The following is a 15,105-nucleotide window of genomic DNA, read 5'->3' on the forward strand; positions in this document are numbered from 1 at the left end:
TCCCTCTTGCCCTTCCTCCCGAGCGCCTCAGCTTTCACCTTCTCCGCGCAGGCAGCCTCGCTGGTTTTCCCGGCCGAGGCAGGACGCTTCCCTCCATGTCATGAGATAGTCAGCAAAGTCGGTCCCGACACCCGCGTGGGCTGCTTTTACCACAGCTTGGAGTTTGTTTCCATGAAATAATGCCATGGTTGCAGGAGTGCACGCTTCTGCTTCGGCTTCTGCTTCTGCTGCAGCACTTTGTTTTCTTCCTGGCAGGCGGCCACCAAGACTTGAACTTCTCTCTCTTTGCAGGACAAGGTCAGTGTGCTGCTCATTCACACCTCAACTCAATTGACTTCAAAGTAAGCTGGCGCTCAGCGAGCACCGACTGCCTGAGGGGCAGGGCAAATCCAGATATTTTCTCTTCAAGCTACTTATTATAAGACCGGTAGCACAGAGCAATGATTTTAAACCATTCTGATGAATTTATTACACGTGTAATTCAAATGATGTTTTTTTTTTTTTTTTTTTTTAACCCCATGACCCCAAACTGTTCAATGCAGCAGCAAGTAGATTAGATACACCCTTTTATTGTTGTTGTTCTCCCACCACTTATTTCAATTGTACAGGTGCTGTGCCTCAGGCAGGGTCCGTCATCCATCCTGTGAGAACCAACGCTGACGGAGAGTTCCTCTCCCACTTCCTGTCCCACCACTTCAAGAATGGCCGAGTCAGGCGAGACCTCAGCGCGGCGACGACGGCGGGGCCCGTTTACTACATGCTCAACTACACTGGACGAGCTTTGATGCTCAATTTGACGCAAAACCATCAGCTCCTTTCGAGCGACTACGTCTTGGAGACGCGTAACGGCAGCGCCGACAGGACGGAAAGTCGACGGACTCCCGCCGGGTCGTCCTGCCATCTTCTCGGCACCGTCGAGGTCTCGGGTGTGAAGGGGACGGCGGCCGTCAGCACGTGTAATGGACTGGTAAGGAACCTCCGTGCAAGTCGATGGGGTAACTGCTGTGTGATTGGCTAACTGTTAGTTGAGAGTGAATTGCATCATGTTTTGGATTAGGCCTTAATTCCTTCGTCCCCAAACAGTATGGTGGGTGTTAGTTTTCCCCTTCAAAGAGCCACTTCCCGACACTGTTTGCAGAGCGAGCGGCCCCTCAGCAGACACTCTGCATTGTTACATGTGACTACCGAGCCAAGTCGATGACAGCCTGTTTCACATCTGATGAAATTCCAATGTTGTTGTACTTTTTTTCTTAATTCCAAACTCCAGGGAATTCGTTCTGAAATAATATCCAGAATTTTTGCTGTGCTAGAAGGGTTGCAATTGTTAAAAGTCCACTTTATGGGCAGATGTGGGCTGGACACCTTTCCAGCTGCAGCCTCAAAAAGTTGCAAGGCTTTCACTTAAGCGTGGAACCCGTGTCGAGGTATTTAACATCTTCACTGACTTTCAAAATGTCAGGTGCCTCATACAAAGCATACCACACACAGAATCGTCTTTCTTCTTCAATCTGAACGTCCGTCGTAGTAGCAAGACTCACCTGCGGGGGCAGCACAGATCCAGACTGCCGAAAATAAAAAGAGCCAGATCTGCAATATTAGTTTAATTTTCATAGTTTTTGACTAAAAAAAAGCATTTGCCAAGAATGTTTTCATTAATCAAGAACGAAAGTCGGAGGTGTATGTGTATATATATATATATATATATATATATATATATATATACATTATACCATTTTTTTCCGTGTATAGTGCGCCCCCATGTATAGTACGCACCCTAAGAATTTTTTTGTACCCATGTATAATCCGCACCCCAGATTTTAGGACAATAAATTAGTTAAATTTTGCGCACTATACACGGGAAAAAACGGTATATATTTTATATATATATATATAAATATATATAAAATTATTATCAAAGTAAAAAAGAAATAAAATAAAAAAATATATATATATATATTTTTTTTTCTTTACTTTGACTTTAGTTCAACAATGTGAAGCTCCTTGTAATTTAAATGTTTAAAGTTTAAATGACTTAAAATGCTCAAATTCAGCCTGATTGTCAGTATGTGTGTCATTTTCCTTTGGCACAAGGGTTTGGGAAAAATAAAAAAACCTACAGGCAATAAATCCGCAATGCTCGACAGCTTTTTGATAAAGCTGATAAAATGATGTGTAGCAGTCTCATAAACACAGATACTCTCTGTTTCCTATGAGCAGAAGACAAAGTCACATTTGTTTGAGCAAATTGTGCTCCTCTCCATTATGTGAATTGGTCACAACGGCTGGGTGAAAGTTGTGGAGATTTGCCTTTCATGGGTTTTTTTTTTTCACGTTTTCCATAGAAGCTTAGCCATTCCCTGAGGCGCACCGCTAAACAAGTACAAACGAGTTTAGACCTATTACACCAATTCTTTCCTCTCTCTTCTGACACGTAGATAAATGAAGATAGTTTTTGACCCGACAGAAAGGAATTCTCCTGTAATGATCCCCTCCACCTTATTAGCAATAGCGATCCTCTTGGGAGAAAGTCGAAAGGCGCTCATTGTATAACGAGCAACCCCTTCCCCTCTACCTGTTTCCCCACGAATAAATTCTAGAAGGTCACCAACAGCCAAGACTTGAAACTCACAGAAGTAGGAAAGCGCCGTAAAGCGGTTCCACATGGTCGTTGTATTTACCGTGTTATGGTAACCTCCCGCGGTACTGCTACCTCATACACAAAACACACTTCCTCCAGGTTCCAGGGATTAACGGCCCGATCTCGTACTTTTCTAGGCCCAAAAGTAGAAAACCGACCAAATATTCATGCAAATAGTTAGGCGGCGCCCGTTTGAGTTAGCGTACTTACTGGCGTGTGTAAACGTACTCGCACGCTGCCATCAAGTAGAAGTACTAGTACCGATTCAACGACTGAACTGAGAAGTACAAAAGTAAAATGTACCTTTCAGCAATCACCTTCAAACATGTACAGCAGATTTAGAAACAAATCTTTCAATTCACTTCGCCGGGTCTCTAAGTACAGGAGCAAAACTATTTGTACTATGTTGTTGCACAGGATCATTTGCGGAGCTCAGGTAGTGTCAATAAAAGAGCACGCAAGCCCGGACGTAGTACATTGGCTTTGCAGATCTTCTGAATCACGCAGAGCAACACGTGTTTGGATGGGCCTCCCCGTGGCATTCCTTCCCGGCCCGGCCCATCTGCACCTGCTTTGCTCTTTGCAAGTTAAACACCGCACATATATAGGAGGTGACACGGAGGTATGTTTGCAGCCAAACACTGCGCAGGGCAACTACTTTTCTCCCAGCGTATTGATTGTTTGTATGTGTTTTTGCCTTGTGAGCTTTATCTGCTAGCATGAGAATGTGCTGACAAAAAGGAGACCGTGAGAGAGAAGTGAAATCAGCTGCAAGTTGTGCCTCTGGGAAATAGCTGTCACTTCACTGGGGACTGATCAGCTTACATGCTTTGTGGATGAGTCCATCAACACTGATAGCCAAAGGCCGTTCTCCAAAGATTTTCCTCCCTATTTCATTTCTTCTCACTTTGGGTGGGGATGCCAAATAAAAGGCAACTTTGTACAGCAAAGCTAGTTGAAAAATAAAAAATGTAACATACTGAATTCAAAAAATGCTTAACCTTGTTCTAACGTTTATTATTCCATTTCATGTTGTTTTAATGTAAATGAAATCATTTAATTTAATTTAATCCAGTTATTCTTTTGCAAACCACTTGAGGAGCCTACTCATCCCTACTACCACAGTTGGTGATCTATGGGTAGGGATAATAATCGATTGTCAAGATTTCTCTCGATTGTGTGACATTGTCGATTAATCGTGTCTTGAAGCAACCGAGATAAATTTGGAGTCTGCTTGTTGTTTCTTGTCTGAAAAAGTACACCTGCACAAACGTCCAATTTAGCAGCATTGCTCTGCTCTGTATGACAATTGCAATGATTTAGTAGTTGAGAGTATTCAGAAAGTATCTCCCACCCACTAGAAAAAAAAAAAAAATGCTGACTCGTGCATTTTTTACTCGTGGCCTATTTGACAAAATTCAGATCAACAGGTGGATTAACAAAGTCCAAAGGGACTCCGCCGCCCCAAACGAACTTCTTGAACTGCCCCAAAAAAGGAAAAATGATATCCGGTGCACATGAACATGTTAGGGGATTTTTTTTCCCCTCCCCTCCTCACATAAAAGTGTCCAGAATGACCTAAAAACTGGAATGGTGCATAACTGGAGCGCAGCAGGACACAGCACATGGCCTGATTTCTCACAGCTGCTTTTGGCACGCTGGAGAAACTAAAGTACTGTAAAAGGGTACAAATCAACTCTCAATTGTATCAAAGTAAATATTTGTTCTTAGTACTCTCATGCAATCAAATGACAGATCCTAAAATATCTACCAAAGTACAGCAGCAATGTATTTGCACATGTTTTAATCTCTGCTGTCAATCGAAAGCGAGGTTGACGTGCCTTTATAAAAGCAGCATTATTGCTATTTCATCCTATTATATTCTCTCAGTCAGCATAATTTCCTTCAATGCCTGACTTTAAAGCGGTCCGGGCTTGTTTGGACCCAACACCTAAACGCAACGTCCACACACACTATCAAGTTTATGAAGAGCGCCTGTAACCTGGGCCAGATGTGAAAAAGACAAGGTGTGAAGCCCCCCCCCCCCCCTTTAAAGAAAAAAAAGAAAAAAATCCCAAACTTTCTGAAATAGTTTGTGCTAGAGGGCGCGTCTATGAACTTATGTGCGCGCGTTTGAAAAGAAAACAAAAAAAAAAGCACTTGCACACCAGTAAGAACTTGCATGGCATACTTGGCAAGACGTTTCTTTTTTGCAGACAGAATGTGCCTGCGGGGAAAGAAAGAAGAAACGGAGGATGTCTCATAGCTCACCTGATGAATAATGATGAACCTGACTGCATGAGAAATGACCTTTTTCTGCTGGCGTTTCAAACTTCATGTTGTAAAACAACCAAGCTCGTAATCCCTTGGGCTCATTTCTCCCCCCCCCCCCCCAACAGAGAGGCTTCTTCTCCCTACCCGAGGGCCACTTCTTCATTGAGCCGCTCCCTAAATCTCCATGGGATCCTGCAGGTTCCCCAGAGCCGCACATCGTCTTCCCCAGGGTTGCCACGGTAACGCACAAGGAAAAACGCAGCGCCGAGGGTAGACAGACACCCAGCCCGTGTGGAGTAGCAGGTATTTATCGACGCGGACTACTTCCTGGTTCATGCACAATGACAATGGCAATATCAGGATTTGCAATTTTAGCTCATTGAAAAATGTATGTAGAAAAAAAACTACTTTTTGTATGGTACTGTATTGGTTTTCCCTTTTCCGCCTCAGATGGTGACTCTGTGCGTGTGGAGAGGGAGAGAGAGCAGTGGGAGAGGGAGCACGGCCCGACGCAGTCCCGCTCCCGGCGCTCGGTCAGCCGGGAGCGCTGGGTGGAGACCATGGTGGTGGCCGATTCCAAGCTCATGGATTATCACGGCAGCGACAATGTGGAGTCCTACATCTTCACCATCATGAACATGGTGAGAGCGACAAGTATTTTGCGACATCATTTTATTCACATTCACATACAAAAGGTTTTCACCAATATTTCCTTTTGAATATGCTGGCAAGGTGGCGGGTATCTTCCACGACGCCAGTATCGGCAACGCCATCCATGTCCTCTTGGTTCGTCTGATTCTGCTACAAGGAGAAGAGGTAGCGACACCTATTATATATTCGCATATATTTTTGGATTCTATGTTGAGAATGAATTCCTGCAAATGTCTTGTTTTGATGTCATGTTTGTCCACACAGAAAGGTCTAAAGATCGCCCACCATGCAGACACCACTCTGTCCAGCTTCTGCGCCTGGCAGAAGAACTTAAATCCACAGAGCGACACGCATCCAGCCCATCACGACGTCGCCGTGTTGGTCACCAGGCAAGCGAAACACAAGACACGGTTTGAAAAGGAAGCGGGTGTTCCAAATGTTCCTCGGCCCGCCCTGTGTTTGGACATCCCAGGAAGGACATCTGCGCTGGAATGAACCAACCCTGCGAGACCTTGGGCTTGTCTCACCTCTCTGGGATGTGCCAGCCCCACCGCAGCTGCAACATCAACGAGGATTCCGGCTTACCCGTGGCCTTCACCATTGCCCACGAAATGGGTCATAGGTGCGTCTTAAACGACGAAAGATCATCTTCCGCGTGCAGTAGCAGCAAATTGCAGATGTTCTTCTTGCGGGCTACGCTCGAGCACAGCTTTGGAATCCATCACGACGGCCAAGGGAACGACTGCGAGGTGGGAGGGAGGCACCCCTTCATCATGTCCAGACAGCTCATGTACGACAGCTCGCCTCTCACTTGGTCGTCCTGCTCCAAGGACTACATCACACGCTTCCTCGAGTGAGCTCACTTTAGGTCCTTTGGCGACAAATTCGTACAACAACAACAACAAAAAAAACCTCCATTATCTTTCAGTCGCGGATGGGGTTTCTGCCTGGACGACCGTCCTTCCAAAAGAGACCTCACCACCCCTCTGGCACGCCTTGGCGTTCGCTACACAACGCACCACCAATGTCAGCTTCAGTACGGGCCCAACGCTACCTACTGCCACGAGGTGGATGTAAGTGCACTCATGAATATGAGATCCAAAACGTGAATACCTGCGCTGAGCACAGCTTCCAGTGTAGACTAACCTGATATAATCCAGAGCCACGTCAGCACATGAAATCGGCTGATTTCTGTCATTCCTCAGAATGTTTGCCAGATTCTTTGGTGCTCTGTGAACGGCTCCTGTCGCTCCAAACTGGACTCGCCCATTGACGGGACTCGATGCGGGCCGGAAAAGGTATCGGCCTACGACCGCTTCGGGATTGTGGTTGTCCCCTCATCATCAAATGTCACGTGCTTTGGCCTCAGTGGTGCATCTCTGGAGAGTGTGTGATTGTGGGCAAGCTGCCCGAGACGGTGAACGGAGGCTGGGGGCAATGGACGACGTGGTCTCACTGCTCCAGGACTTGCGGCACTGGAGTCCAATCAGCCGAAAGAGAATGTAACAACCCAAAGTAAGAGCGTATTTTACGTTGATGTTTATGGTTGCGACTCTATGACATCACGTGATCCGTCCCCTCAGGCCAGAGTTCGGCGGCAAGTACTGCACGGGTGAGAGAAAGCGCTATCGGACGTGTAACACGAGAGCCTGCCAGAAGGATAAGCCCACCTTCAGAGAGATGCTGTGCAGCGAGTTTGACACCGTGCCCTACCAAAACGAGCTCTACAAATGGATTCCTGTGGCTAACCCCTGTGAGTACTCACGCGGACCCCACGCATGCAAGTTTTGGCAAGTTGTGGCCATTTGTGTGTCTTCCAGTAGGGGGCAGCATTCACAATGTAATCACCACAGCTGTATCAGACCTGTTTAGGTCATTTTAGCGCCCTCAAAAGATTGTCATCATAAAATATCTTCTGTGAAAATAAAACCTCGAGACTTCACCGTGTAGCCCACTTTTGCTTGTTTTCATGAAACATACTTGTTGTAAAATATTCTCCCCCGCCGGCTTTTACAGTAAACCCTTGCGAGCTCCACTGCCGGCCCGACAGCGAGTATTTTTCGGAGAAGATGCTCGACACGGTGACGGACGGAACGCCGTGCTTCATGAACAACAACTCCAGAAACATCTGCGTCAACGGAGTGTGCAAGGTAGTGTGCCTGGGTAAGAGAGGCTGGGGAGGCTGAATAGCAAGTTACCAAAAGCTTCCATAGATTCAAGTTTCTCTTGTGTAATCGGCCTCAGCTGACGTTTATCCACGCCTTTTATCCCAAAGGAGGTGGGCTGCGACTACGGCATCGACTCAAACGCGGTCGAGGATCGTTGCGGAGTGTGTTTGGGTGACGGCACAAGCTGCAAGACGGTCTACAAGTCGTTTGAGGAGGGAGAGGGCTTCGGTGAGATTTTCAGACTCCATTTATTCACAGCAATTCACCCCTGGAGGTCAAGGGTCAAACTCAAGTGTAACTCATCGTCCCGACTGAGCGAAAGTTGCTCTAAAGATAAAAAAAAAAAAAAAAAGAAGGCCCTTGAAGGTTAAACAATGTCCCTCCTGCCAACGTTCTCTCCCTCTGCTGTTGGGCACAGCATCTTTCTCAGATAACCAGCCAGATGTGTAACACTTCAAAAGGCGTAGACATAAGCGCAAGAAAGACACACACACACACACACACCTTCCCACAAACATCATTAAACTCCACAGAGCCACTCGCAGTTACTTGCTCCTCCGCCATTCACAGACAATAAAAAGCAGAGACAGGGCGGCAGTGCCCCCCACGCCGAACACACACAAGCAGCCCACCCTCTATTAAAGATCAGAGAGAAGCAGCCACGGTGGCCCATCCATTACCCCCCCCCCCCCCATCTATGGCAGGGTACGTGGACGTGGGGGTGATACCTGAGGGGGCCCGGGACATCCTGGTGAAGGAAACTGAGGAGGCAGGTAATTTCCTGGCGCTGAGGAGACAAGGCTCGGAGGACTACTTTCTCAACGGCAACTACATCATCCAGTGGAACGGGGAGTACCAGGCTGGTGGGACCACCTTCTACTACCAACGTAGGGGGAACATGGAGAACCTCACCGCGCCTGGACCCACCAAAGAGCCAGTCGTGCTGCAGGTAGGCCCCCCTGTCCTGACTTGAAAGACCAACGTCTGGATGGATGGATAGGTAGAAGAATTGACGTGCCGTTGTCCAGTTGTTGTTTCAGGAGAAGAACCCTGGCCTCCAGTACGAGTACACTATTAGGAAGAGCAAAGAGACAGGAAATGAGGTCATCGAACCCATTTACAGGTGGAGACATGGTGCATGGACAGACTGCAGCACCACCTGTGGACAAGGTCAGGCCTGTCTTTTCATATCTAAGACATCATCGTCATCATTTCAAATCATTTGAAAAGATGAATGGTGAAAAGAAATGCTTGCAATAGCTCGAAGACAATTTGCAATTTTAGTGCTGACATGAATTTGATTTGTTCTCGCGGGCCGCACGGAAAGATGCGGCGGGCCGTATCTGGGCCCCGGGCGCCTTGAGTTTGACATCCTCCTTGTCTGTCTCAGGTGAACAGCAGCAGCCCATCCGCTGCTTCGAGACGGACGTCGGCGTCGTAGACGAGTCTCTGTGCGACCCAGAGGTCCGTCCGCAAGACAGACACCGCAAGTGTAAGAACATGGATTGCCCCGCCAGGTCGGTAGCGTCGAATCCTCCTGATTGGCGGCGTGCCTGACTCGACAGCCGTCACCGCTGAGTTTCTGCCTTGGTCCTCAGGTGGTGGGTGGGAGGCTGGCAGCAGTGCTCGGCCGCCTGCGGATCGGAAGGTTCGCGGAAGCGTACCGTGCTCTGCGTCCGCACCGTTTCCGGTGAGGAGAGGGTGCTCCATCCCGTGGAGTGCAAGCAGCTGCTTAAACCTAAACCCGTCGTGCCGTGCAATCGAGACATACCCTGCGGACAAGACTGGCTCGTTGGACTCTGGGAAGAAGTAAGTCGGACTTCTCTCCCCTTCCCGCGTCATTGGACAATATGGTAACGGCTCCTCCGTCGTCTCTCCAGTGTCCGGTGACATGCGGAGGAGGCGTCCGATCCCGCAATGTGACATGTGCGTTAGCGCCCCAAAACACCTGCGACCTCGCGACCAAGCCTCGCACCAGATCGCTGTGCGCTCTACAGAGCTGCCCCAGTTCGAGTCTTCGGCGACAACCCGGATCTCCTCCAAAATACCGCCGCATTTACCCACCAAAGAGCACCCCCTCCAAGCCTTCCTCCTCCACCACCACCGGCGCTCCCACGAGCACCTCCGCCACACCTACGACTACGACCGCATCACTCACCTCTAAAATCCCCTTCCTTGATCATTACGTTGTGGAGAAGACTAACAAAAGAGGGGAAAGTCCAAGAGTAGCAAAGATAGAACCAGAGGAGAGCTTGGACAGCGAGGACGGAAGCACACCCGATGCGGTGATGAGCGTTCCGGGTTATGACTACATCGTACAAGAGAGGACATCGGTGGAGCAGGAGGACGAGGAGGGGATCGTTGACCTGGACGTCAGTACCACTTGGTTCCCAAATCCTCTTCAATCAACCACGGCGATGCCGCGTGTCGTAATTGCAGCCGCTTTACAAACAAGTAGTCCTGGCCCGCAGCCAACCACAGAAGCCGCCACATCCTCCTCCTTCAGCCCACACGCTACTGCCGAGATCAGTCGCCACGGCACCCCATTTGCCCTTGGTCTAACTACAGCCACGTTAAAGTCACGTTGGGTTCCGCCCAAAAGCAGCCTCCGCACAACGCACGCGCCGCTCAGCACCACGATAAAGATGATTAAAACAAAGAAGCCTGCTGTCACCCCCGAGAAGAACGCCACTGCCAAAACAAACTCAACCCGGTCCAGAGGTAACCGCTCCAGGAACCAGGATCAGCCACCTCCCCAGCGCACTCAGGGTCCAAGAGAGCTGGGTGTGTTTTGGCTCGCAGGAAACTGGAGCGAGGTGGGTGCAAAATTTACGACCGTCGTATATCGTCCCATTTAAGTGCTGTGCCAACGTTTTTGAAAATGTCACAGTGTTCTAACCCTTTAACAACACCTCTTATGTTCTCATGCATGACCATAAACGCTACTTAGAGGCTTTTAGAAATAATTCTTTACATATATTTCACTGGAGTCGTGAAACTTTTTGTTTTGTTTTTTGCATTAGGCTTGTGTTGATTTGTCAAAGACCACTCTCCCGAAAATAATGATCAGTGGAACTCCGTTTTAATTGACGCTTCCTTCAAAATAGACTTGTTTTCCCATCCCAGTGCTCAACCACATGTGGAATTGGCGCAATATGGCGAAAGGTGACGTGCAGTTCCCAGAAGGACGAGGACTGCGCCGGCACCAAGAAACCCGAGCCCGCTCGCACTTGCCGTCTCCAGCCGTGTGCCATCTGGCAAAGCGGTAGCTGGAGCAAGGTATCCTCTTCAATCCAATTCATTTCGGTCGCCGTGTCGGAACTTTGCTCTTGTCCGCAGTGTCCGGAGAAATGCGCGGTGGTAGGAAAGCGCTACCGGGATGTCCAGTGTGTGGATTCCCAGAATCACCGTCCTCTCAGGCCGTTCCACTGTCAGGCGCTGTCCGGCAAACCTGTCAGTACTTTGACTTGCCCCCTCAAGACCTGCGTGGACTGGAACGTGTCACCGTGGGGACCCGTATGTGTCTTGTGTGTTTTCTGCTTGATCCAGCTTGTTCATTTTCAAAACGTCACGTCTGCCCACGTCAGTGCTCCGGGAGCTGCGGCAAGGGAATGCGAGAGCGTTTGGTGTACTGTCCGGTTCCTCAAGGTTGCGGTCCGACACCCAGGCCAAACAGCACCGAGTCGTGCGGCACTTGCGCCGAGTGGAGGGCAGAAGAGTGGGAGCAGGTTTGTGATAGTAACCACGTACATACGCCGCTCGTCCGCTAGCCGACATTAGCCCCCGGTAGGCTGTTAGCGTGCCGGCTAACTGAGGATGAGGACTTTGGACCATGCCGCTTGGAAAATCGGATCTTCTGAATTTGCAGTGCTCGGTGAGCTGCGGAGGAGGTCAGCAGCGGCGTGACGTCATCTGCGTAAATGCCCAGGACTCTGCTATCATGCCAGACGGCCTGTGCGAGAAGATGTCCAAACCGGAAGCGCTCAGGAAGTGCAACACGCAGCAATGTCGGCCCACCACAGGTTGGTTACACCGTTCTTGCGTTTCGACTACGAGTAAGCTACCTTCCTCTTTTGTCAGGCCCAGTGTGCAGGAAGAACACAATGTCGTCTCGCTTTTGCGACAAACTGAAGCTGTTGGGCCGATGCTCTCTCAGGTCGGTGCAGAGACAGTGTTGTAGCACCTGCGGCTCATAGACAGACGGGCAGAGGGGCGGGCGCGTCCTTTCTCGTCAGGCAGGCGGGCGGGCGGGCGGACTACGCAATTTCAACGTCTAGGAGCAGAATGTACATAATGACATTTGACCTCTTTTACATTGTTAATACATAACACGCTTGTTTAGTACTCATTGCGCTTTTCATGATTGCGTTGGCACTGTGTGTAGGGGAAAAAGTTTCAATTGTACTTCTGTTAAGTTGAACTGTGGTGCTTCTTTGGTGTGAAAGTGAGCAAAGAGGCGTTGCAGGTCATCCCTCTCAGGTCCCTCAAAGGATGCCTACTGTCTTTTGTATGATCTTGTACATAGCAATGTCAGGCATGTGCTTCCACGGCAATAAATGTGACCAGTAAAGACACTGTGCTTTGTGACATCCTCATTGTCGGCCGCCTAAGATACTGCAGGATGTGTTACGACAACCCGAGCAGCGCCCGGCTCGGGTTCAGGGATCCGTTTCTTCTGGCCCACGGTTCCTCTGCGCCACGGAATGACACGGCAGTGGCGCTGCTGTCATTCAAGCCAGGCACTGAGAGTTGGTCAGCAGTAATGGAAGAAGTAACACAATACTGGGTCAAGGCGGACCTTTGACGTCTCCAAACAGAGATTGTGCATGTATTGGTTACCGTGATGAAGCAAAATGCGCATTACCTAACACACCGGCCCTTGTTGTGTTATGTCACTTCATCTGACCGCGATTGCGCAATACGGACTGAACGACAGAAGATTTCTCCGTCGTCGACTATAATACGACTCGAGGTGAATTGAAGTCCATAACGTGATTCAAATGAATACCAATGTCTACATCTGAATGATTGGGACTGCTGTGCGTGTGCAGAAGAAGAACAATGTGCGCAAGACATTGAGTGAAGTAAGTGGATTCTCATTCAAAGAGGTCAGACATTTTCACTAATATCTATGTCATCAATAGGCCGAGTTGCTCTAGAGGAAAGCCAAGTCTTGATGACTCCATCCAGTATGTGACCAGTAAGTAAATTGCTTTGTCCTGTAGAAGTTGACACTCAGCAGGGCGTAAGCCTGTCCCGATAATGTAACAAGCATCCATTGAAGAAAAAAAAAAACATAACCTTGCCGATTACCAGACACCCCGACAACATAACACTGGGATCACATGAAATATTCAAATGTGATAAGAAGGTCGAGGTACAACTGGTTGTAGTTTTTTATTTTTTAATTTGTTAATGAAAATGTCAGATATGTCTTTCGACTTGATGACGATATCGTTGTGCAGCACCCACCTGGTCCCTAGGGAAAAAAAAAAAAAGTCATGAGTAAACAATGACTCTGGTTGCGCTCATGTGTGTGTGTGTCTGGCTTTCCACCTTCTACTGTGATCGACGAAGAGCCCTTTTAAATCCAATCCAAGCAGACTGTGACAAAAACATGTCTGGAACATGTGCAAGCTTTGTAGCAAAAGGTCCAGCCAGCGTGGTGGCTCTCATCTGGAGCCCATCAGGTTGCATGTCCCCAGGCTCCCAGACTGGCATCCCTGTACCAGACCTGCTCCTTTATTAAAGCCTCAGCCTCCTGTGACCCGGCGCACACACAGCGGGCCTCGGGGTAAGCTCACACATGGTTCCCATAGGTCACTTGGCTTGTTTGCGACTTGCGCGTTTGATTCTCTCACACGCCACATGTGGATATGGAGTTGGAGAATCATGGCGCGAGGGGCTCCCCCCCGGTAAACATCTGCTTAATGATAGCGTATGCAGAAGAGGGGCTAACACCGAGTCCTGACACACGACTGGAACACCGGGTTCACCAAGTAGTCAGTCGCCAGTCTCTACTCGAGTGTATAAAAATCCACTGTTTGATTTTTAATACAGCACCATCATCCATCATGTAGGCCTGGATCAGGAAATCATTTCTTGCCAATTTTCAGGAACTTTGAAATTTAACTCAAGGAGCTTTGTCTCCAAAGAAAGACTAAAAGCTGAAGCTGAGTTGAGACCATCTCCAGATCCCACTTATATTGCCACGTGTGCTTATGCGGAGAAGAATTTGCTTCTTAGCCACCCGAGAAATCCCGCAAAGCTTGTGAGTATGTTAACGTCTTTGCGAGGGAGGCCCGAGAGGACGACGACGTCAAGTCCCTTCCATTTTTACTATTGTATAAGTTCTTTTATTATTATTATTATTATTATTATTATTATTATTATTATTATTATTATTATTTATTATTATATGCGATTTATTCTTTTACTTTATGATGATTTGATTTCAGTTTGAGAAAATGAGGTGGAACAAACAAACAAGAACCCTTGCCATTATCTGCGACCCAAATTGATATTTTACACCGATTGCGGTTATCACAGTGGGAAGGGAAGGGACGCCGCAAAGGAAGTGCTGATAAGATTATTTTGTTTTCATCCTCAGATAAAGCACGGCACGCACAGTGGAGACCAGACCGCCGCTCTGGCCGTAGATCGTTGATGGACATTAAAGCGGCCAGTAAAAAAAAGTGGCGGGAAAGTGAGCAAGAGTCCAGACGTCGACATTAAAAGACACGAAGGTCAGTGGAAATGAGATAAGAGTGCCAGTGCAGGTTTGCTGGAGTTAAAAATGTCAGTTTACCTTCTGATTTATGTCGCTGGCAAGGTCATTGGCCTGAAAACGTAAACACACTTTCAGTGCATTACACTTATTGAGTTGTCATTTAGCACCGGCTGCCCCACGCTTGAAATTTCAAACTATTGCGCTGCATGTTTTATGAACGGCACCGCAGTTTTGATGACAGGTGTCATTCATTCTATGAGTTTTTGCCTCAATCAACTCCATGGCCCGATTTGGCTATTTTGAAAATCACATACTATGTGTTTTCCAGGGGAAAAAAAAAAAGTCTTGAAAAATGGTGAAACAATTAGCTTAATTGCCAATAAAAAGTTGTTACAATATTATGCTAGCTGAGGAAGCTAACGCTATGCACTCCACCTCAGACTTTTATTTATTTGACGGTTGAAAAGACGCTGATGAGTATGAGAGGAAGTCACATGTCGAGGGAGCTTCATTGCATTAAAAAATCAAAAAGTTCCTTGAGGCCGAGACAATGTTCAGATGGCTGAGATGAACAAGTAGCAGCAATGTCCACTTGACCTGATTCATCCACAAGGCCTTTGGCTCAAATCTTCCTGTGAAATATC

The 15,105-nt window shown here is 48.0% G+C and overlaps 1 protein-coding gene across 1 annotated transcript; it reads left to right on the top strand.

The window, feature by feature from the left end:
* Positions 1-5: 5 nt before the first annotated feature.
* adamts12 (ADAM metallopeptidase with thrombospondin type 1 motif, 12) lies at positions 6-12,308 on the top strand. Its single transcript, XM_061279023.1, has 24 exons — positions 6-297; positions 609-967; positions 5,038-5,215; positions 5,363-5,553; positions 5,645-5,728; positions 5,828-5,952; positions 6,036-6,185; positions 6,273-6,416; positions 6,492-6,636; positions 6,769-6,861; positions 6,933-7,078; positions 7,147-7,316; positions 7,580-7,713; positions 7,839-7,959; positions 8,436-8,680; positions 8,760-8,901; positions 9,122-9,248; positions 9,330-9,540; positions 9,612-10,547; positions 10,858-11,010; positions 11,071-11,247; positions 11,319-11,459; positions 11,600-11,753; positions 11,812-12,308. The coding sequence occupies exons 1-24, from the start codon at positions 180-182 to the stop codon at positions 11,925-11,927; spliced, it is 4,560 nt and encodes a 1,519-aa protein (XP_061135007.1). The 5' UTR covers positions 6-179; the 3' UTR covers positions 11,928-12,308.
* The last annotated feature ends 2,797 nt before the right edge of the window (positions 12,309-15,105 follow it).

This window comes from Syngnathus typhle, linkage group LG5 (genome assembly GCF_033458585.1).
Source record: "Syngnathus typhle isolate RoL2023-S1 ecotype Sweden linkage group LG5, RoL_Styp_1.0, whole genome shotgun sequence".
In the NCBI taxonomy this organism is placed as follows: Eukaryota; Metazoa; Chordata; class Actinopteri; order Syngnathiformes; family Syngnathidae; genus Syngnathus; species Syngnathus typhle.

What these genes read in the sequence shown, in the direction of transcription:
- adamts12 (XM_061279023.1), top strand. Translation starts at nt 180, where the DNA reads ATGCCATGGTTGCAGGAGTGCACGCTTCTGCTTCGGCTTCTGCTTCTG. An exon ending in AACATGGATTGCCCCGCCAG is followed by an intron (nt 9,249 to 9,329) that starts GTCGGTAGCGTC and finishes CTTGGTCCTCAG; the next exon opens with GTGGTGGGTGGGAGGCTGGC. An exon ending in TCGTTGGACTCTGGGAAGAA is followed by an intron (nt 9,541 to 9,611) that starts GTAAGTCGGACT and finishes TCGTCTCTCCAG; the next exon opens with TGTCCGGTGACATGCGGAGG.